General features: G+C 38.5%; 2 protein-coding genes across 9 annotated transcripts in view; one reads left to right on the forward strand and one right to left on the reverse strand.

The window, feature by feature from the left end:
• Positions 1–16,079, reverse strand: proser2 (proline and serine rich 2). 4 transcript variants are annotated; one of them, XM_030148605.1, is made up of 4 exons: positions 16,060–16,079; positions 8,321–8,530; positions 3,727–4,045; positions 1–3,602 (listed from the first exon to the last, which is right to left on the reverse strand). In XM_030148605.1, the coding sequence occupies exons 2-4, from the start codon at positions 8,432–8,434 to the stop codon at positions 2,131–2,133; spliced, it is 1,905 nt and encodes a 634-aa protein (XP_030004465.1). In that variant the 5' UTR covers positions 8,435–8,530; positions 16,060–16,079; the 3' UTR covers positions 1–2,130. The 4 variants fall into 4 exon arrangements, with proteins under 4 accessions (XP_030004465.1, XP_030004467.1, XP_030004466.1 ...); XM_030148607.1 differs by lacking the exon at positions 16,060–16,079 and adding an exon at positions 9,242–9,504 and having other exon boundaries at positions 3,727–4,042; XM_030148606.1 differs by lacking the exon at positions 16,060–16,079 and adding an exon at positions 9,242–9,503 and having other exon boundaries at positions 8,321–8,465.
• Positions 10,901–23,038, forward strand: part of rab3ip (RAB3A interacting protein (rabin3)) — an 18,321-nt gene continuing 6,183 nt past the window's right edge. For 3 of the 5 annotated variants that reach the window (XR_003936762.1, XM_030148608.1, XM_030148611.1), the window contains exons 1-6: positions 10,917–11,057; positions 16,146–16,301; positions 16,903–17,019; positions 17,583–17,749; positions 21,208–21,379; positions 21,733–21,828. Coding sequence is in view for 4 of the 5 variants with exons in the window: in XM_030148608.1 (XP_030004468.1) it covers positions 16,930–17,019; positions 17,583–17,749; positions 21,208–21,379; positions 21,733–21,828 (525 nt within the window). In the remaining variant the exon portion in view is untranslated. Of the gene's footprint in view, positions 11,058–16,145; positions 16,302–16,902; positions 17,020–17,582; positions 17,750–21,207; positions 21,380–21,732; positions 21,829–23,038 lie in introns of all 5 variants that reach the window. The other 2 variants (XM_030148610.1, XM_030148612.1) reach the window with 2 other exon arrangements.

Consider the following 23,038-nt stretch of genomic DNA (forward strand, 5'->3'; position numbering starts at 1 on the left):
GAATTACATTGTTCTGTTTAATGATAAACAAAAAGTCAACATTACATAATTAAGCGCATGAGTATATACAGTTAACAAGTAGGATATTCATAAGTAAGCGTACAGGCTATTGCACGATAGCAGCAACTTTTAGCTGACTGATCTTCCCATTTATCGCACATGGATGCAAATCTGCACACTCGACAGAAATATTTATCTCTAAAGTAGGTGTGTTATACAGATCTGTACGTATGCACCATTAGATACTTCAAAAAAACTGTAGCTGAACTACAGAGCGACGGAGTCTGTAAACAAAATTCACAAAAGTATTCACACATTTGGGCTCAGATTTACTGTAGCACCTCTATGTGAAACTATAAACTTCAGAAGTTGCTGTAGATAAGCTACAGAGGCCGGAGTCTGGATAAAACACGGTAAACAGACATACACATACATACATACATAGACTTACATGCTTACGCTACAATGACAGTTAAATAACACACGTAAATGTCACAAATATCAACAGAAATAAAACCCCCTTAAGTCACCCAGGATGTATTTCTAGATTCTGCGGTTTTAGTGCTTGTGTTTTGTACAATGCCATGTGTTCGCCCAACCCTAAACAGCAGCTTTAAAGTATTCCCTCTGCATAGTAAAAAAGTAAAAGTCCAACCCTCAAACCCATTCCACAGACTGTGGTTTGGTGTGGGAGGTTTGTCTGTGTGGTAAAAATATCCTACAGTTCAGCTCAGCTTTACATCTTCTATGAAACCCAGGCCCTTTCATTTAGATGCCTTTTTTATATCAGACTTAATACAAGTAATATAAGCACTGACTGCGACGACTCTTGTTTCTTGGCTCTGTTTTGTTCTTTTCTGTTGCATCTTTGTATCTCCTAGTTCTTAAGAATATATTCAGATCTTTCAGAACTGTTCTACAGAAAAGTGCTTTTTCAACTTTGCAAAGCGATAAAAAAAATAAAGAAAAATCCAACTAAATATGAAAAAAAAGCAGTGAAACCAAAAAAGAATCCTGTGTAACAGGTATGATAAAGGCTTCCAAATATGGATACACCTGAAGGAGTGGATGATGTGTCAGTTTGTGTATTTTGTAGTGCATTACTTGGTGCAGTACTTATTTTTATTTGCCGTATGACCTTTACTTTGTGTTGAAATTTATTTAAAATCGGACAAGTATTAGCAGTAAAACTATATGTTAACTCAAAAATAAGGGAAAACCCATGAGGCCTATGTCAGTCCAATTTATATGACACTACTAAAATTAACAAAAGGCTTCAGTGTTCCTTGGATTCCAAGCCACATAAACATTTGTCCCCTTTGGTAGGTTATACAGTTTTGTAATACATTAAATCATGGTTTCTAAAGATCGTGTGAAGACAAATATGATCTTTGCCCTGTTGTAAGTCCATAAATCAACTTAGCCTTAAAAGAATAAGCCTGAGTGTATTTTATTATTTTCTTCTTTTCATTCAATCCCATCATCAAAACCAACACTGCACTGATTTGCCTACAACGTGTATCCAAAAGAGAAAAGTCCTGATGTAAAATATTGTAAATGTGGGTTAATCCACCACTTGAAATAGTCCTACACAAATGAGTACATTTGCAACTAGTGATTCACTTCAGTTCCCAAGTGTTTTAGGAAATTACTGACTTTTTTTTCTAGTTTTGAGAGACAGATTAATTTGTGTTATTTTTTTGGATTTGTTGAGTTTTCAGTGTTATTCTTTAAAATGTTTAGGAAACAGGGTCCACAATGTGGCAAACCGACAAGGCAGGACCAATTTCCAGAATTCTGCAGGAAGTGAACACCTCTCCTTGCACCATGGATCACTCCACAGTATCTTGTGTAGAGGTGTACAATGTCTTAGATTAGAGGCCATGTAAAATTGCTGTGATTTATCTGTCAAGACGCTGTCACAGATATAGTGTGGAGTGTACAGCAGGAGGAAGTGAGAACTGGCTGTGCAAGTCTGTGTAGTATCAGACACCATTCTTCTGTAAAAGTAGGTCTCTTTCCTGCCACACCTCAGCCACAGAAACTTTGCGAGTCACATCCACCCGCAGGTACACACCAGAGATTCCAGCTCAACTGGTACACACTAAACAATACATTTTCTAGAGTTCATCAAGAATCTTTTAACAGCCCCAGTCTCCTCAATGCCTCCCTTCGTGATTCATCCGTTGCTCCTCTCCCAGAAAACTGTACAGTGATGCCCTGGGGACGGAACATCGAGGCAGGTCTCCGTCTGTGATCAGGAGATGGGGCTCGCTGGGCTTTCGGGACACTGGTAGGAATGCCGTGGTAGGAATGCCGAGGTGGTCTTGGAGCTGGAGTTGGGGCTGGCACTTTAGAAGTCCTTGCCGGGCTATCTGCAGGAGGATTTAACTTAGCGGAAGGGTTGAAGGTTCTGCTCTTTCCTCCATAGCTGTTGAGATCAATGGGTAGTGGGTCCGATCTGGCAGGTAAGGTTTGTGTCTTGTCTATGTGGGAGCTGAGGATGTCTGGAAGGTCGCTCCTTGTCACAGCCACAGGGGTGGGGGTCAAGACTTTTGACTTTCCTCCGTATGTGTTGAACTCGGTGGGGTTTGCCAGTGCTGGTGGGAGGGTTTTGAATTCAGGGCTGGTTGGAGAGGTTGTAGTTTCACCCTTGGAGGAAATAGGAGGGTGGACCACGATGGATTTCCCTCCATAGCTGTTAAATTCTGGTGACGAAACCTCAGATGGAGGGGTGAGAGGTGGTTTGATTTCTAGAGGTGGAGGTGGAGAATAATTTCTGTGCACAAAGGCTGGAGGTGATGGGTACTGGTCATCATGGATCTTGGCAGGATCTGTTTGCAGAATCTCTGGTTTTCTGTCCACATGTGTCTGAGTTGGTGACGTCACACTAATCTCTGGTTCTTTTAAGCTGGTTTCTGCTGCCGGGACACCATCATCCTCCACAGGTTTGCTACTTTCTGCTCCTTTGAGGGGCTCCAGTGGGTTATGTGGGAGTGACATACCCCCTGACATTGCTCTGTTCCTGGTCAACCCCAGTTTAGACAACGCCTCCATCCTTGATTTGTCAGGTGTTGGGTCCCTGAAGGAAACACTGCGAGTGGGAGTATTTCTTTCTTTCTGTGCTTGTTGAGGATCCTCTTGAAGTAAAGGGTGTGATGTCCCTGTTAGATTTGCCAACATCTGCGCTCGTCTCTCCTGGATGTTCACATTAGCCAGCGACTCATTCTGGTGCTCCTTGTTACCAAGAATGACACTAATGTTTGCAGGGAAGCGTGTAGGCTTGGCAGAGGTAGGGGGACCATGTTTGACAGGAAGATCAGCACTTTGACTTGGTGACTTTTCAGATTCTAGGCTACAACGTCGAAGAAGCACAGATGGGTGGATGCTGGAGGTTGGCCCCGCCTGGTTCTCAGCTATCTTTTGGGCAATCAGGACCGGGGTGGGGATACACCCTGGAGGATGGTAGGAGGCAAGGCTATCTGGACCGTAGCTGCCACTCGGTAGGGGAGGGTTGTACTCTGAGGGCAAGGTGTCCATCGGATCACGTCTCGGCTTTATTTCAAAGTGGCTGTCTGGAGTCGGCAGTATAGTCTGGAAATCTGGAAGGAACACATTTTAAATTGAAATACAGGTTGTTCTAAGATAACAATATTTTACAGACTTTCTGGTGGATTAGGGTTGTTGTAAGGAAAATATAATCCTTAATCCAGTAAAATGAGTTACCTGGATTGGTGGGACTGAAGACTGGTTCTTTGGTCTGCACTAAGTCTGGTTCTGGCCGGACCAGGTCAATAATATCATGGTCTTTTGCACTTGTTGCTCTGGCTAGGAGGGATGAGACAGTGACCCCAGGTTTGGGACTAGAGGTTGGAGGTCCATCCACCTCTTCAACAGGCCTCCTGCTGCTGCTTTCATGGGGCTTTTCCAGCTGGGGCCTCAGCTCATCCTGCTCCAAACTCTCCTCCAATGAGTCGATGGTTTCCTCAAAGAACTGGAGGCATTCCTGCTCTGCTGGGCTCAGGAACTGCAGTGCTTCATCCTGCTGTTGGGAACAAAAAACAGTGAGAAAGTATTTAACAATGTGCAAACTCATTATCAGGTCCAACTTTGACAACACAAGACAGAGCAGAGGGTGTTTTAATATTTCAAAAGTAACCATGCTTAATCTATTGTGCACTTGATAAATAATATACTTCTGAAGAAAAAAGTTCAACACAAAGTGAAAATGAGAGTAGATGATGATGATGATGATGATGATGATGATGAAGGTCAAAGTTGGATCTGGTAACTAGACTTTATAGCTTTGTATTACCAGTTGTACTGAGGTCAGCATAAAGCGTTTTTGAAATATATATTTTTATATACATATATATCTATATGTTTTTGAAGGGCACCGTGGTGTGTTTCAGACTCCACTGTGAAGGGGTGTAAAGGTGGTGTTGCTAAGAATACATCATAAGTAAAGGTGTTGATGGTAGGTCCAGGGTTGTCTTTAGCATTCTCTTCATTAGTACCATCCACTGTGACTTTCCCATACAGTAGTCATGTGTGTAGCGTGAACACAGGCCTGTTTGTTCCTGCATCCCAACCCTCCTAACTTCTTTCCCACCCTATTTTTAGCTCAAACTACCCTCTCTTCTATTGGAAGATGACCCCTCCTTCCTCACCTCTCTCCATCTCCACTTCACCTCCAGAGCTACCTGTCCAGCTCCACACAGAGCTGCCACTGAGCAACGACACAATGGGCTATCCAGTGACAGCGCTGGGTGACTATTGATTTTGCTGTGGTTTTTTTCAGTCCAGATAAAGACCACCTGTTTAAGCTGAACCAAATAGCTTTAGGGAATAGAAAATCCCTTGTAACAATGTGTAACTGACCTACAAATAAGCGCAGACAACTGAATTCATTAAATTAGCTGAAACAGCACTGTAATATGTGTAAAATAATTAAATATGAAGAGAAAGTAGACAGTAAGTAACTTTTACATTGTATATTGATGAAAGATGTTTATACAGTGACATTTTAGATCATTTCCAATATAAAGTAACTTTAAAAATTAAAAGTAAACAGACCTAGAGATAAGATTATTTTTGACAAATCTGCAAATAATGTTCAAAATAAATCATCTTTTGTGCATATTTGACATATTTATAGGCTAAATCACTGTGATTACATCCTGACTGCAGCTTTGCTTATAAATGATCATATTTTTATATATGTTTTAGTTTGTGATTAACAAAGCTAAGTATAAACTTCACTTAGCATAAAGAATTGAGGACATGTCAAAAAAGCTACTAGAATGACCATGATTAACATTTCAAGGTTAATAAAACTCAGTGTCACAAATAAAATTATTAGACTTAAAACTGTCAGCTGGGTGCAAAAGACATCCATACATTTGTAGCTGACAATCAAATTTTATTTGACAATAACTACAGTTGGTGTGACTGTTCATAATGTACACGGCATATACTTCAACTGTCAAATATCTTATAAGTTCTTTAACTCACTGTAATGATGTTGTTTGTATTTAAAAGATCAAAACAAATTAGCAGTAGAAGCAGAGTCAACAGTGTAATCACAACATAGTGTAAGATTGTCTTTCTGGATTACTGTGTTAATGTCTTTCATACATACAGACACACAAAGACCTGTCCTCCGTGTACTGCCAACATCACATGACCACAGTAGAAGATGCAGACATTAGAATCTGCTTTCTGATCTCACTCTGACCGACTCATTCTAAGCCAGGAGTCTCAAACTCATTTTCTTTCAGGGGCCACATTCAGCCCGATTTGTTCTCAAGTGGGCCGGACCAGTAAAATAATAGCATAATAACCTACAAATAATGACAACTCCAAATTTTTGTCTGTGTTTTAGTGCAAAAAAAACCCATTAGATGATGAAAATACTTACTTTTATAATCTATCAAAACAAAAAAGATGTGAATAACCTGGAAAAAAAAAGACATTTCTTAAGAAAAATATGTGCAATTTTAACAATATTATGCCTCAACTTATCATTTCTACATGTGCATTATGGATCGGATCTACAAAGACACTAAACAGACAATTGTTAAAATTGTGCTTAATTTTCTTCAGACATTTCAGGTTGTTCATATTTTTTCATGTTATTTACATTTTATTGTTACAGAATAGTTTGTAAATGTAAATATTTTCATAATTTAATGTTAGTTTTTGCTCTAAAACAAAGACAACAATTTGAAGTTGTCATTATTTATAGGCATAGTGTAATATTTTTTTTCACTTCAAACCGAGAAGAAAATATGGAGTCATTATTTTTTGTAGGTTATTATGCTATTATTTAACTTGAGATCATTTTGGTCTGTATGTGGAACCTGAGCTAAAATGAGTTTGACAGCCTTGACTGTGGAACTTTTGCACTTTACTAATTCATCCCACGGGCCAGATTGGAACCTTTGGCGGGCTGCATTTGGCCCCCGGCCCACATGTTTGAGACCCCTGTTCTAAGCCCTTATGGTCTAATATTCTGAGATAAGGTCATTCACAAATCCACTTGTAGTCTCACATTTCACACACTGTAGAAACGGGCAAAAATGTTTACAGGGTAAACTGAATGTCATCTGCTGTCTTAACTTTGTTTAAAGCTACTAAACTGTTTAAAATTCTCACTTTTGACATTATTTTAAGTTTTGAGATGCACTTTTGTGTATGACCAACAAACTGTTTCGATCCCAGGCTGTGTTTTACTACAATTACACAATCAACCGACAGAAGGAAGCTGCTAATTTGAGCTATTTCAAGGTGATGACCTTCAGCTTGTGGTTCACATGGCAAATGGTGTTTGTTGCTGACACGAGTATTACAGCACGGTAACTGAGTGCCTTGTTTTGCTTTACACATAGAAACACACAAGCACCTGCAGCAACACCCAACTGAAACCAATATGAGATAAACAGCGATCTGCTGGTTTCTGCTGGAGAGTGAATGATGTCTATTGTTGCGAAGCAGCCCAGGACCTAGAAAACTGCAGCTTAACCGGTTCATCTGTGTTGTGTGTTGATAATAAATGTCATCCCCAAGGCATGCAAAGGGATTAAGTTGTTGAGCAGGTGTCATTTCCCAGCGTTTGTGATGACTGGCTGCATTGTGTAAACACAGCACAGAGCCTCCGTCAGGTGGAGGTTGAATATAGAGCATCAGCCATTCATCCGATACGACTGTGTTTACTGTTTAACAAGACAATGGAAAAAGGCCGCTCTGTAGCCAAGATAACCCATCAAATCCTCATCATTTTAAGGTGTATTTACTGTACTATACTCCAATTGTAACCTAGCACCAGTTTTATATAAACAGAACTCCACTAATGGACATGACTTCTATTTTAGTTTGTATTCCATATATTCCCTCTTGAATTGGTCCTGTAATTTACAGTGTGAATAACACAGACAAGACGAGTTCAGTAGTGATGAATAAATATGGTCATATTTTTCTAGCATCCAACTCACAGACATACAGTATTTGGATCATTTATGAAAATTTTAATAGTTTTCCAACACAATAAAAAACAAAAGTTCAAATATATTGGACCAGAATAAACTGAAACTAAACATTATCTGTGAGTATTATTTGTAATATTTGTCAGTGATTGAGCTGTTCTACATACTATTGGGTAGTTTAATCACTCATGATCATACTTTAAAAGCTGATCACATGATTTAAAAGTGAAGTCTTAATCTGAGACTTCTTAATGAAGGAAGTACTTAACAAATGGGTATAGTTTTTCAATCCAAACTCTAAGGCATTATCAGATCTGTAAAATTTAGTAGTTTGGAAACCGCATAAAGCTACAAAGATCACTATAATTTAATACTTATTGTTACGTTAATTTTACTTAAAGTATATAGTCCAGTATCACAAGTCCCTAATGTGCTTCAGTGGGTTTAACAGTCAGTACAATGTACAACAGTCTGCCATTTGACCTTTGATTTGACTAAGGAGAGTATAATCAATCACCTAATCAGTTAATTGCTTCAGTTAATCATTTAGTTTACAATAAATGGTTCTTAGTTTCTCCCTCAACTTATCAATTAACTCAGTTCATTCAGGTAATGCTTTATTGTATAGTTACAAGTACATAATCTTTCATTATCACTTGTCTATTTTCTTTCTTTTGAGGGAGCTGTCAAAAAACTTCTAAGAATAAGATTTGAAAATTGATTAATGGTATGTGTCATAGTTTTACTTTTTGATGAGGCTGCATGGATGTATATGACCAGTTCTACAATATCCATATCCAACTATTGTTCACCCACAAAGAGTTCCAGATACTTACACCCGGCCTGGAGTTTTGACTTGCAGCCCCATTGACCCCATAGTGGAGCTGAGCGTTGGCCTGCAGATGGACATCCATGGCACGAGGGTCAGAGGTCAGCCGTCCTTTGGACATCTCATTGAGGGCCCGATGTTCCTATGCAGCACTAAAAACAGGAATCATATCTGGTATGACTCTGAAAAATCATCTAATCTTCTTTTCATCTAGGGTCTAAAGACAAAGGAGGATAATAAACAGCATGAATCTGGCTGCTCAAATGTCAAAACATAATAAAAGCAAGATATTTATGGTGACCGAAACAGTCAACAGCATCCTCTGAGGGTTTACAGCTCAGCATCACAGCATAGAGACACACCTGATGGACCGGTTAACTTGAAACAGGCTTCAAAAGCTGAAAACACTCAGTTTCTAGCCAGCACATTCCTCTCTAATGCTGCTTTGATAAAGACTTAACATTCTTTGTTGAGGTTTAAAGCCAAATGGAAATATGTGTAAGGCCAAGAAAAGTATGTGAATGTTTGAGTGAGTGCCCATCCAAAGCAGAAGTTTACAATGAGAATGTGAATAGCCTATGCAAAGAACCAGTCTGCAACAAGTTTATTCACGTCAGACGGATACAGCCATTTGATGTTAGAAAAAAATGAACCCAAACAGTGTGAAATGTATTAAATACCAGATCTGAAAAAAAAAACAACATAAAATAAAAGTTTGTCATGGGGCTATTTTTTTAATATCAAACAAAAACAGATGATATGGTTTTAAAACTAATTAAAGTCTGTTACCATATTACATTTTATTTGCTACTGACTCAGCGTTTGTAAAAACAGTGGATTTTGTGAACTTTATGACAATAAGGCACCCAGACAAACAAAGTGTCTGGGACTTTCTACAAGTTAAAGTAAAATTATATATGTTACTTACCAGACAGTTCTACCCGTCAGTCATTATAAAACACCAGGACAGCGTTTTTTCCTTCAAAGCAACAGCATCAGGACTAATCTGGAAAAACAGTCCAGTTTGTCCCCACTGCGCCCTGGTGCAGCTCCCTGTGCGTAATGACTCCACAGCCACGATAAACAAATACTAGAAGCCACGAAGAGGCTCCGCCCATTGCCGTCATGAGGGCGTGTGTGTGAGTGTGTGTAGTTTCATTTAGGTGTGTTTGTGTGAGGTTACAGTGACACTGTGGAAAGTTATCCTTGAGTTTCACTGAATTTTTTTTTTTTTTTTTTTTTTTTTTTCAAACTTCAGGCCAAATCCTACTGAGGTTAAATATTGCTGTTACTGTATATACAAAATTTAAATCTCAGAAGACACGTAAAAAACACTACGACACTGATCAACCTTTCTATTATCTTTACAATACCATAACAATGAAGAAGACAACCCCACTCGTGTATCTGTTAAAGGGGTATACTTATGTGAATGGCTATGACAAGGAACTAATGTGTAATTCAACTACACATATACAAACATATTATGAATAAAAGACGGTGATCAAATATGAAGCATGATCAAATTACATATTGAAAACACCTGGAAATTTAGTTTTGTTTTATTTATTTATTTTAATTCTCTGTAGGCAACTAGATAACTATTTATGAAACTGTAGAATTTAGTTTTTGTCTCAGGATTTCCTAAATCAAAAGAGCATACATATTAACTATAAAGGGTAGGTGTGATGAACCCTCAGCCTACTCTCCAGTAAATATTGTTTTCTTTTCCATGTCACACTGTGTCAGGAGAATTTACACAAACTTTAAACAGAATATGGAAATTCAAATGCATTTGGAAACAGTAGAAAAACTGACATACTATTCATGTATTGAAATCACAGGATGTCACAGAAAAACATACAGAAATTATACAAAATTTAACTCACCTCCTCAATGGGCACACTAAAAATGAATGTGGTTTCTCTTGGTTTCTCTTGGCATAAATTCTGAGAAAAATCCGTTAAAGACCGAAAGAAACTAACTGAACTGAACGAGATACTTGTGAATAAATAAAAACAGAAGCACTGAAAGGGGAAAAGGATGCATCTCGTCCCCTCAAAAAGGTTATTTTATAATGATGAAGGACATGAAGGACACATTTTTGAGCTAACATTAATTAAATCCTGCTCTCATAAAGCAGGATGATTAAAGAAAAGAGGTGAGTCAACTACAAGATGATCAGTTCAGTGTTGAAGTCAGAGACCAAGTACTGCAGACACACAATTTCATATACTGTATTGAGAAACTTAACAGTCAATTGCCTCCCATTCTTTGGTGTTGGTCGCTCCCTGGTGGCTGCGGCCGTGGACCCCTCAATAGAAAAGGCTGAAAATTCCCAAATATTCTTTATATCTATAATGCGGCATGCCGTTCCTTTCTATGGGGTTTTTTCTGCATTTTAAACGCTGTAAAGAATAGTTTGTTTGAACAATTCCGTCTAAATCTTAATGTAAAAATGCATTTAACGTTGCGTGTCCGAGTTTGTGCACTTCATATTTTTACCCAATAAGGGGCAGTGTTTTTACATATAACGGTCTAACCCCTTTAGACTGCAAGCACAAAAACGTCATTATACTTTACTAGTTTCCCAGCGGTCCTCAAACGCATCTCCTGTCAATTGGAGTAGCTCACCGTCCTCCTGTCTGCGTCAACACCGCTCACTGCGTGTGTTTGTCGGCTTTATCCTGCACCTTACTGGGGGGAAGACTGACCGGTCCGGTTGCTTTGTACTAAGAGGTACGGTGAGTCCATAGCTCCCGTGTCATCATCGTTACTGTGGTTTTTATAATGTTTACTCAAGTTCTGATAACTTGACTGGCCCGCTAGCTAGCAAAGCTAAGTGAAACGCAAATACACCATAAGGGCAGAGGCGCTCATTGTCGGACAGAGAAATGTTTGTTGCACTGTTTTTACTCTTCCTTGTGGTGTTTGAATCAATTTGCCACATAGTCAGAATTGTAATATTCATGCATACATGGCATAGCAAAAGTCACATTTATTGACGGAGTACCGTCATGTTAAGAGTCGATTTATTAGCATTAATCCTCGGTGAAGTCCAATGATCCGTCCGATAATGGAACCATAATACACTAATCCCCTCGGCAGAGTAGCGGATATTTTTTAATGTAGTGAAATGGACCCACATATGCAACATTTCTTTATGTTTGTCTTTGCAATTTGTTTTACTTCATTTTTTCTGACAGTCACACCTAGCAAAATCGCCGAAAGATGTATAGCTCTGCATTCTAATACAAACCACCGCGTAACGAACACTAGCTTATTTTAGCACTGGAACGTAAACTGACACACGGTGAAGACGTAGTTTCCATGCATCTTTAATGTATCCAGTGTCAGATAACAGATAACCGTTAGCCTTTTAACGTTAGCCATGTCTCATCTGCTCAATAGTCGTTAGCATCTTAGCCTGTTAAGTACCGTCTCATATGCTAATCATAGCTAGCTCAGCGCTAGCCCTCACTGAAACAGGTGCATTTACTCCTGAATACAAACGCACCCGGTGAATGTTTGAGTCATAATCGTGTTAAGTTAACTCGGAGGTCTGATTGAAAGATAATGCTGTTAACGCTTTGATCAAGATGCATGTCTAGCTGAACACGCTGTGGATGAGCAGACAGGCAGTTGTCAGTGTAAACTGGGTTCATATTTGTTGCATGCGCTGCAGCTCCTGTGCAAAGCTTCGGGTCAGGTTTCACCAAAATAAACAGTATTGTGTCTAATATGTTCTATGGGTTTGAAATCAGCTTTAATCTGACAGATGTTACTCATGTAATGGCAAGCCAAAAAAAAAAAAAAAAAATCCTGGAAGTCAACTCTGATGCAGTGTTGTAAGGTGCACCCATCATGTGTTATACAAAATGTGCAGTTTGTTAGCTCTAACTACAGATATGTTAGCCATGATGCTGTGAATCTGTGATACTTGAGTTAATAGCACACATGTATTTACTCTATCGTGCTATCAGATTCACAGATTATGGACCCTTACATTAAAGTGTGCACAAAAAGTACACAGTCTGAACCCACTGGCTCCAAACAATGTCCTTTTACACAAGTAAAATCATTCCTAGAAGCAGTGACTCTGGTGAATGAATTACCAGGGCAAATGCATAATAGTGTTAATATTATGACAAACAACATAAGGTTTCTTGTTTTTGCACAGGAAAGGTTCATCATTCATGTGGCTTACATAATAGTTTATCTGACTGAGGTGTTTGTGTCGACCTGTATAGCATGATTGTTTTAATTTAGAGGGACTGAAACCATACTTATACCAGCCAGCATATTTATTTTTTAAATTTTATTTTAGTTTTTTTGTTTATTTTCGAGCATTTACAGAAAACATGCAAGTTCAAAATTCCAAAAATATTAATTTAAGCTGGAAAAGGAGTGGGAAGAAGAAAAATTTATTTAATCCCACCCCCATTCTCATCATCAAGGAACGTAACATAACGTTTTAAATACTCACTCCTGTCCTTAGATTTCAAGCCAGAACAATGAACAAAACAGGCCTACTTTTTTTTCTTACTCTACTGGTTATGTGTTAACACATTGTTTAGCTTAGTTAGGCTAGTGCCAGTCAGGTTGTCAGTGCATGGGATGACGTAAGGCAGTGTGTAAAACCTGAAAACACAGGATCAACCTTTACTGGATGACTGGAGTAACTGGATCTTTATCCAGCATCCCACAGGGTGTCAGGTTACCAAGAGCTTTCCAGGACTGGTCTCCATGGAGACAAGTTGAGAAGGACAGGAGGTGTTGGTTGATTTTGGGTGGGTGGGGTTTCACCTGAATTTGACAGGTGAGAAGCAGTGGCCTGTGTGTAGTTCCTCCATGCCCACCATCTTGTATCAAACCTGTTGTGTGTTGTGTCCTCACACACAGGCATTGTGGTTAAATTATTTGTTATTGTATTAAATCTCATTTTGGTTTTTTTGTGCAATTTCTTAACCATTGGCATAATTTACCTTATTTCATAAAGTGTGCCCCTAAAGCTGCTTAGAGTAAGATGTTAAAAATCACTTTTAAGTGGACCTTTCAGTGTATTAATTGCAGTTATTGACTGTAATTTCATAATTATATTTCCATTAATATAAAGTCACCATGTTGCCTCTCTGTTAGACATTGTTTTATTATTGCAGGTGGTATTTAGTGTTGAGGTGAATTACTGTCACCACCAGACCTTACTAAAACTGCTACAAAGTCAAGTAAAGCAACCATTAGCAATTTGTTAATTGTCTTTATGATAAATTATTAATTTGTCAGAAAATAATAAAAATGTGTGGTGATGTTTTAGATTTCTTGGTTTTGTCAGACTAACAGTCCAAAATTAAAAGGTTTTGAATAGACAGTGATATTAAATGGAGAATAGCAGTAAATCCCCTCTGATCAGTGGTCCTGTCAGTGCCAGGTGTCCCTTTACTTTTTCTGTCTTTTATGTAGGGCTACAACTATTTCTTTTTATATCAGTTAATCTTTATTTGTTTTGAGTGTAAGAAAAATGTCAACATGGTGAAAGATTAGATTTTATCCATATCCCTGCATTGCATGAATGCTTTTGTGCTTTGTTTTGACTCAGAGGTTACACTGGTTTGTACAGGGTGTCTGGTATGTACATGTGAGGCCACTGAAATATGTAAACTGTGGCTTTGTCAGGTCAATAAACGTTACAAGAAGACATTCTTCGCATGAGAGAAATAATTTCTTCATGAAGAGAAATATGTGAATAAAAGAACTTGTTTGCTTATTTTTAACAATATACTTTTTAAAAAAAATAAACATACCTTTATATTGGTAAACATGTAAAATTTTCGGGGAATTGTAATGACATCACATGGACAAAAGTAGTTTTTTGGGGGAAAAGGTTGTGTTTCCTCTGTACTGTCTCCTTGCATAAGAGAAATTGCTGCTCTGTGTCATAATTCACAAATTTTTGTGTCTTTGAATGATGATGTACATGACTACATGTCAGTCATATTACGTCACGTCTACTGTTCGGACGTTTAATAACATTGACATGACTTATACTTCATTAGGGACAGAGTGTGTATCTGCAGATGTTTTCATGTGCTTCAGTAAAGGGATTGACATCGTGATACTAATAACATTTTGACCTTTAAATAGACCTAGGGAGTGACACGAGATGAGTCACAGCAGTTTTATTTGTCTTCAAGAACAAGTTGCTGAATCCAGTTTTTGTGTATATGTTCAGCATGGGACACACCCACTTTATACACACACAAACATGAGGCTGAGCAGGTGGGTCCGGTGTGGTGTTAAAACCAAACGCACCCTGCTGAGGTAGGCAGATCAAAAGATAGGGTGACAATGGACAAAGGAACAAAGAATGTTGGTATTTTGAAGAATAGGTGATAATGGTAATGATGAGTATGAAACACAAGATTTAATAAAGATGAGTTCTCACATACTCCCATGTTGGCTGTGAGCTTCAGTTTCTGTCTGTCTGCTGGATTTTAACCCACAGAGTAAAGCCAGAGTACAGTGAGCCTTTATAAACCATATCCATAAACCTGTTAGAGGTGTTCAGTGGGCTGGTCCATTCTCAGGAGTACAGACTACATTTTAGAGCCAGGTACCTTGCTTTAATGTGACAGTGCTTGAAAGTATTTTTAGTGTCAATGGGCAAATATTCCATAATTGCCTTTTAATCACCTACTCTTTGTCTTGTTTTCAGGCTGTAGAAAGAAGGCCCTAGCACTGTAAGCATGCTACGAGTTACATATTTTGAGCTCAGTTTTATATTTACTTGTTTTTTTTAAGCGTTTTGGCATCCATAAACAGTGCAGTTAGCTGTTAGAACTGTTAGCAATACACCATGAATACACAGACAACTGACACCATATGTGTGTAAAATAAGAAGGTAAATAGAAAACACTTTCACTTACTGTTCCAAACAAAATTAAATATATACCAACAATCTGAATATGGGGATAATACTTAGATCTGTGTCAAGAGATTGATTGTCAACTGGTAAATTAATCATGAACAATGTGAATAATTATAATATTGGTTGGAGTAATTTTTTTAAATCTGATAGTATCTGTTGATCTACTATTTTACAGACCATTTTATCGACCAAATAACACCCATTTATAAAGAAATAAATCAATGGATTAATTGTAAAATAAAAAATAATGAGCTGCAGCCTTTAAAAAACTGCCTAATAGCTTCTTAAAACTCAATTTGCTTTTTTCATCATATTTACACTCTTCCATTTTTGTTTTGTTACCAACATGGAGATTTTTTGCTTCTATCCGTTACCTGTGGAAGATTGAAAATTGTCAACCAAATCACAAAAACACCTGTTGGTGTAAAGCAATCTGCAATATAGTAAAATAAACAATAGAGTGTAATATGAGAGTGTTTTTTTTTCTGGTTTCACACACAATATATATACATAGTTTTACATGATTTTATACAGTATATATACTAATATATTTAACTTCCTGAGACCCAGAAAAGTAGAACTTTTTGGCTTTTTTACATTACATAATTGTCTTGATTGGAAACAGCATAATATAACCGTTTCTTCAGATACATTTTTATTTATTTTTTTATGGAAGGTTCTTCGTAGTGGACTGTTTGTCTTTCTTTCTTTTATTTATTTTTTTAAGCAAAACTACTGAGGACAAAAATGTATTGCTGGGTTTCAAGAGGATATACAGTATTTAATTTAAAAAGAATGCACAAAAATTAAATATGTCTTACCTTTGCTTATACCCTTTACCTTTTAAATGGTTCATAATGATATCTAGAAATAAAATATTTTTGTTTATGTTCTTTCACTCTTATAGGTTTGCAGTAACGTACCTGCAGGATTTGTGGTGATCTGTGAGCTTGTTTGCTATTCTTGTACCTGGTGACCTGATTTTTACTGTCCATCTGTCTGTCGGTCTGTCTGACAGACTGAAACACCATCACCCGATCTCCTCGTCCACTGCTGCATCATGGTAAATAATCACATACCTTATTTCTCATGGACAGAGTTAGAGGTCGACCGATATGGGTTTTTCTAAGGCCAATGCGATTTTTAAAAAATTTGGTCAGCTGATGGCCAATATGTACAGCTGATTTTGAGACTGATATTTAAGGCAGATTTTTCATTTTTTGAAAGCACATTGACTGTAATATATAATTTGAAACGATCAGATAATTAAGATTTTTATGCAGCAATAGTAATAAAATTATTAATACACGTAGTTCAAGTGCTGCCCACACAGGTGCCTGATCAAATATCTTATAACATTTTTACTACTGATGAAATATCAGCTTTCAAAAAAAAATTAAGGCCGATGGCTGATATTAAAAAAAATCAATATATCAGCCTGATATATCGGCTGGTCTGCGTCTAGACAGAGTAGATCCTTTTTAATCCAACAAGGCCTTTAACAGTTCTGAGTTGTTATTTTTTACTACAAGAACAAACACATCTCTGAAGGCCTCTGTCAGGTCACAGGTTATCATCTGTTGTGTCGACTGTAGTAGGACTACAGCAGCTTTCAGCCTTGTGATTGTCTACCAAGTTATTAACAGCTCTGTGTATGTCCGCAGAGTGTATGATGTCTGAGAGCAGCTGCTATGGCCTGCAGCAGCGGTCAGAGCAACGCCGAACCTCTGGAGGGGTTCCATGAGGTGAATTTGGCCTCACCTACCACCCCTGACCTTCAGGTAGGTCATAGGTCATAAACGAAGGGTTGGCGGTTCGAGTCCCGCTCTGTCCTAGTCATGTGTTGTTGTGTCCACTTCACCCACCTTGCCTCCAGTGCTGCTACTCACACTGGTGTATGAACACGTGTGAATGTTCGGTGGTGGTTGGAGTGGCCATTGGTGCGTATTGGTAGCCATGCTTCAGTGGCCACAAACTTAGTTTACCACCACCAGAGTGTGAATGTGAGAGCGAATAAATAATGGATCCATTATACGTGCTTTGAGTATGTGGTAATGGAAGGGCACTATATAAATCTAATCCATTATTATTGTAAGTAGGGATCCATTTTCAACTGATTTTAAAAACCTCAGGACCTAATAGAATAGAATAGAATAGAATAGAATAGAATTGCCTTTATTGTCATTTGACAGTACAAAGTACATCAAACGAAACTGAGTTCAATGATCAGGGACATCGGGCCGCGCACCTGCAAGAGCGCTGCCACAAACCCTTTTCTTCGAAAATTGCAGTGAAGAACAGAAGATAATGCAAAGCACAAATATAAGACTGTGTCATTCTACAGAACCAAGCGGAGCAGCGCCCTCCTGTTCGTCACAGCACCCCACCCACCTCGCTGTACCGTACCCATTCCCTGGGAGCGCCCCCTCCTGGCCTCCCCACCTCAATGCGGGCTGATCAACTCCCCACACAGCCGGTTTACTCCACTCCACGGCACAGCCACAATGGAAGGTAAACAGAACCTGAAACTTTGAAAAATTCTGTGATATTCTGTGTAAATGCATGTCCCTGATCTGTAGTTAAACTGGTTCCTAACAATATTTACAGCAGTTATTTATATTTGTAGACTTGTCTGGTGTCATTGTAATGAGTTAATATAAGAAAACATTAATCATCATCATCCTAACTTCCTCAAAACATTTACATTACATTATTATTTTTTTTTAAACCTGGTAGTAAAATAATCATTGCATATTTGTCCTGATCAACCTTAGTCCTTTATATGTGTGTGGTAACAAAGTTGATTATTGTTTACAGAAAAACATATGGATTAGGTAGACTAGGTCCTCTGTTTTCTTATTGTTATTCCTTTCTGTAACATTATCACACCCATGTTGCCATTATACTTTGAGTAATCTTCTTAATGAATGCAGGAGAAGTCTGCACCAAATCAGCCTCACTTGCAATTCACATAGAGTTCATTTGAGAGAGCATGAAAATCCATTTCTGTTTCGGTTTCTACTGCAGGAAATTTCCCATGAGGAAGCAACCTTAGGAGGAATTTAATTTGAGGTGAAAGTTTTCCATAGAGTTACTGAGAAAAAGCCTGTGACAGATGGACTGACATTTGCACTAAAAAATGTTGACTTTTCACACATTAGCTGACTAATTGGCCTAATCTTTACTTGTCTTTAGACACAGTGGGAAGACAAAAAACCAACAGCTTGAAGGAACTTTAGTTCCTGGCAGTTGAGTTTAGATGGGTGACATGGTGGTGCAGTGTATAGCACTGTTGCCTCACAGCAAAAAGGTCCTGAGTTAGATTCCGACACCAGTAACCTTTCTGTGTGGAGTTTGCATGTTCACCCCATATTTGCGTGGGTTCTCTCTGGGTACTCTGGCTTCCACCACCATCCAAAGCCATGCACTAGTAGGTTAACTGGTTAATCTAAATCGCCCATAGGTGTGAATGTGACAGTGACTGGTTGTTCATCTCTATATTTCCAGGTCGTTATTGAAGATGATCAGTTCTCAACTAACTTACCTGATTAAATAAAGGGTAAATGAAAAATGAAAATGAAAGATGCCAAAAAGTTTACCATAATATGTGACATATTGAGGTGCTAATGGTCATGTTTAGGAAAGCCTGCAGATGCAGATTCCTATTATATTCCATAAATTCATACGGCAGCCTTCATTCCACATTGTACAGTGGGGGGAAAAAAGTATTGAGCACATCAACATTTTGTCCAGTAAATGTATTTCCAATGAGCCTTTTCAAGTGAAATTTTCACCAGACTTTGGTATTAACTAAAAAAAAATGCACACAAAAAATCTAAACATTAAAGTCCATATGTAAATAAAGTTATGTGGAATAAAACTGGAAAAAAAAGTATTGAAGACACTAATGGAAATTATTTCAATACTTACTGGAGAAGCCTTTGTTTGTAATGACAGTTTTAAGGTACTATCAATATGAAGTAACTAATTGCCTGGAGTATTTAGGTGTTACTTTGGTCCATTCCTCTACACAGATTGTCTTTAAATCTTGAAGATGGGGGGGGGGGGTTCTTGTGAATATGGATCTTCAGATGATTCCACAGTTGTTCAACTGGGTTTAAGTCAGGTGATTGTCTAAGCCAGTCCAACAAGTTGATTTTCTTTCTCTGAAACCAATTGTGAGTTTCCTTTGCCATTTGCTTTGGATTGTTATCCTGCTGGAAGATCCATCCTTGTCTCATTCTCAGCCTCCTGGTGGATGGCAACAGGTTCATCTCAAGAATCTCTCTGTACATGACTCCATTCATTGTTCCTTCAATGATTTTGAAGTCTTCTAGTACCATGAGAGGAAAAACAGCCCCACACCATGATACTTCCACCTCCAAACGTCACTGCTGGTATAGTGTTATTGGGCTGATGTGCAGTGTCATTTCTCCTCCAAACATGGTGTGTTGTGTGACAGCCAAGAAGTTCAGTTTTGGTCTCACCTGACCAGAGAACATGGTCATAGTAGTTCACTGGCTTGTCCAAATGTTGTTTGGTAAACTGTAAATGAGCTTCAACGTGTCTTATTTCCTGTAGTGGAGTCTTGCGGGCTGAGCATGCTCAGAGGCCGTGGTGGTGGAGTGTATTGTCTTTTGTCCTTTCTGTCACAGGTGTACCTGCTGCCTCCAAGTCTTTCTGGAGTTGTTTTCGAGTGGTCCTTGGCTCTGTGGCTACTCTTCTAAGTATTCTTCTGACTCTGATCAGAGATCTTGCAAGGAGCTCCTATTTGTGGCTGGTCGATGGTGAAGTTGCTTCCACCAATGGATAATGCCCCCAGTGGTGCTTACTGAAAGATTCACAAGTTGTGAAATATGTCTGTACCCAATTCCATTTTCATGTTTTGCAGTAGTCTGGTTGTGAAGGTCTTGAGAGAGCTTTTTGCTTTAACTCATCATTGGATGTTTCTTGTGCTGCACCTTGATAACAAAAACCCCCTTTATAGCCCATCAGTATATTTTAACCCAACTGACATTAATTACCAGAGATTGGAGGTAGACTTGCCTCCTAATTTGTTATGGTTTTCATCTGGTTCCTTGCCTTTCTTTGCTGTGTTCTACTGGTTTTTCTTGGTGTGTTCAGTATTTTTTTCCTGTTTCATTCCACTTTATTGCACATAACTTTATTTACGTATGGACTTAAATGTTTCAATTTTTTGTGTGGATTTTTTGAGTTAATACCAAAGTCTGGTGAAAATTTCACTAGGCTCATTCGACATACATTTACCGGACAAAATGTTGATGTGGTCAATACTTTATTCACCCCATTGTATCTTTTTTGAGTTTATGGTGGAATTTTGGAAGTGATATGTCTACATTTCATTTGGCTTGATTGTCAAACTTTAAAATATTTGTATTCATTTTCACACAACCCATGCTATAACTGACTTGAGGAATTTCTTGACTGAAAACTTTTTGAAACTACTTGATTGTTAACCATTTTTTTGTGTGCAATTGCACAGCAAATAGGAAGAAAGTAAGAAATAACTGACTGGGCCTCACTGTTGGTCCATTTTTCTATGTTTAATACCATTTTTAAGGCTGATGTTGATAGCTATTTTTTACAAGATGTTTTACCGATTTTCAAAGATTTTAAAAAAAAAAATGGAAGATTCCAGTGCTGCATTTAATGTTCTCTTACATCTGCTGGGGAAACTACTTACCTTGGAAGAAGAAGCCAGAAAAGAGTTTGTTCATTTTCCTCAGTTTCTGCAATGTGGACGTGGAGTACTTCCTTCAACAGTTAATACAATTTAAAAGTTAATGGTAGAAAAGTTCGTCCAGTCCAGAATCGACTTTTGATATTATTGAGAATGTGTAGATGTAAAATGGAAGGACATATCATAGTTCCATTATGTGTATTTACAAAACCTTTACATGATATAATCATCTGTAATGACTGCTGCCATCTCCATGGTTACACCACAGCGTGCCCGGCCTGGAGGCGGAATCTGCAGATGGCAACTTCCTGCCAGGAGAGGACAGTGAGGAGTGCAGCGCTTTGAGCGATAGTCTGTCGCGGCTGCGCAGCCCCTCTGTTATGGAGGTTCGAGAGAAAGGATACGAGAGGCTGAAGGAAGAGCTGGCAAAGGCCCAGAGGGTAGGATGGACACACACACACACACACACACACACAAACACAAACTCCTTTGGAGTTAAGCTGAAGGAGTAATTCATACTGTGTGAGTGTGAGCTGTTTCTCAGTGAGTATGTGAGTAAGATGTCTCACCATCCCTGCAGTCTCATTACTTATCTCCCATATTTGATTTGAATGCATTTTGTGTCTTTATTTTATAATGAAGTGAAGTCCTCAGATTACTACTTCATGTTTTTCATCTCTTTATTTGTGGCTGCCATGCTTTGATTTTACTTTGCCATGTTCATTTGCCGGTTGTTTTTCTGTTGTTGTTTTCTATTTGTTTGTTTGTGTGTATGTGTGCGTGTGCATGGAAGGAGCTGCTGTTGAAGGATGAGGAGTGTGAGAGGTTGTCTAAAGTCAGAGACCAGCTTGGCCAGGAGCTGGAGGAGCTCACCGCCAGTCTCTTCCAGGTCGGTCTAATTCTCCTCCCTCCACCTGTCCATCTGTGTGTCTGCCTCCTCTGCTCCTCATAGAGCTGCTGATCTACACCCTACACCAAACCTTTTTTCCGTTGCTCAGCAGAAATCCCAATTTGTGAGTTGACATTCTGGGAGCAAACTGAACCTCTGTAACCCACCTACGTTAACAACTTCAGTGTTTTCATTTTCTTTTATATTTTTTTTCCATAGGTGTGGGATGTTTCTGGGACGTTATCTGTGTGTGCTTCCTGTAATCTGTAAATATGTGTGCGCCTAAATCAGTATATAGTAGCACTAGATAAGCTTCAATTCATGCTGCCTTTTTATATTTACCTCCAGCCAGGTAAAATGTAATGTTTTATGTCTGCCAGCAGGGTTACTCATAAACTACTGGACTGATTGTCATAAACTTAGATGAAGGGCAGGACATCAGCCAAGGACATCATTTTAGAGCAGATCCATAATAAGCAGCAGAGACTGGAATTGTTGTATTGTTTTTGTAACGGTGAGATAGAGCGCTGGATTGAATTACAGGACTTTGTGGGCATGCAGTGATTCTTCACATCTAAGCTTTAAGTTCTCTAGGGCGAGTTCAATTTGTTATTAAGAATCATTATTAAAGAACACTGGATAAAAAAAACAACTTGTGTCCCATGTGCAGATTTGGTCTTGGTTTCAGAAAGTTAGACTTCATTCACACTGCAGGCAAATGTTGCTCAAATCAGATTTTTTTGCCCATATGTGGCCTGTATCCGATCTGTTAAAGACAATTTGAACAGCAAAATCTGACCCTGACTACTTTCATGTGGTCCTAAATCCGATACGTATCTGATATTTTGCAATGCGACGTCAATCTGAATGGCCAGGTCGCATTTATCAGACCTTTTGTCATTGAAATGCAACAAATGTCACAATTCTGTGTCCCTGGAGGAGGGAAAAACATATTTACTGCCGTAAAAACACAGTGTGTGCCTGCGTGGTCACATATTACGTCAGGTCCTCTTTAGTGCATGTGGGTCACTTCAGGGTCACATTCAGTTCATACTCAAAACTGATAGAAGTCACATTTAATGTGTAATATGAACAAGCACACAAAAATATCGGATTTCTCCCAAAAATCCGAATTGTGCATTGAGACCTGCTGTCTGAATGTAGCCTTACATACCTTGGACGTTTGGACCTTGGCGGAGGTAAGAATGTC

This window comes from Sphaeramia orbicularis, chromosome 12, assembly GCF_902148855.1.
Source record: "Sphaeramia orbicularis chromosome 12, fSphaOr1.1, whole genome shotgun sequence".
NCBI lineage: Eukaryota > Metazoa > Chordata > Actinopteri > Kurtiformes > Apogonidae > Sphaeramia > Sphaeramia orbicularis.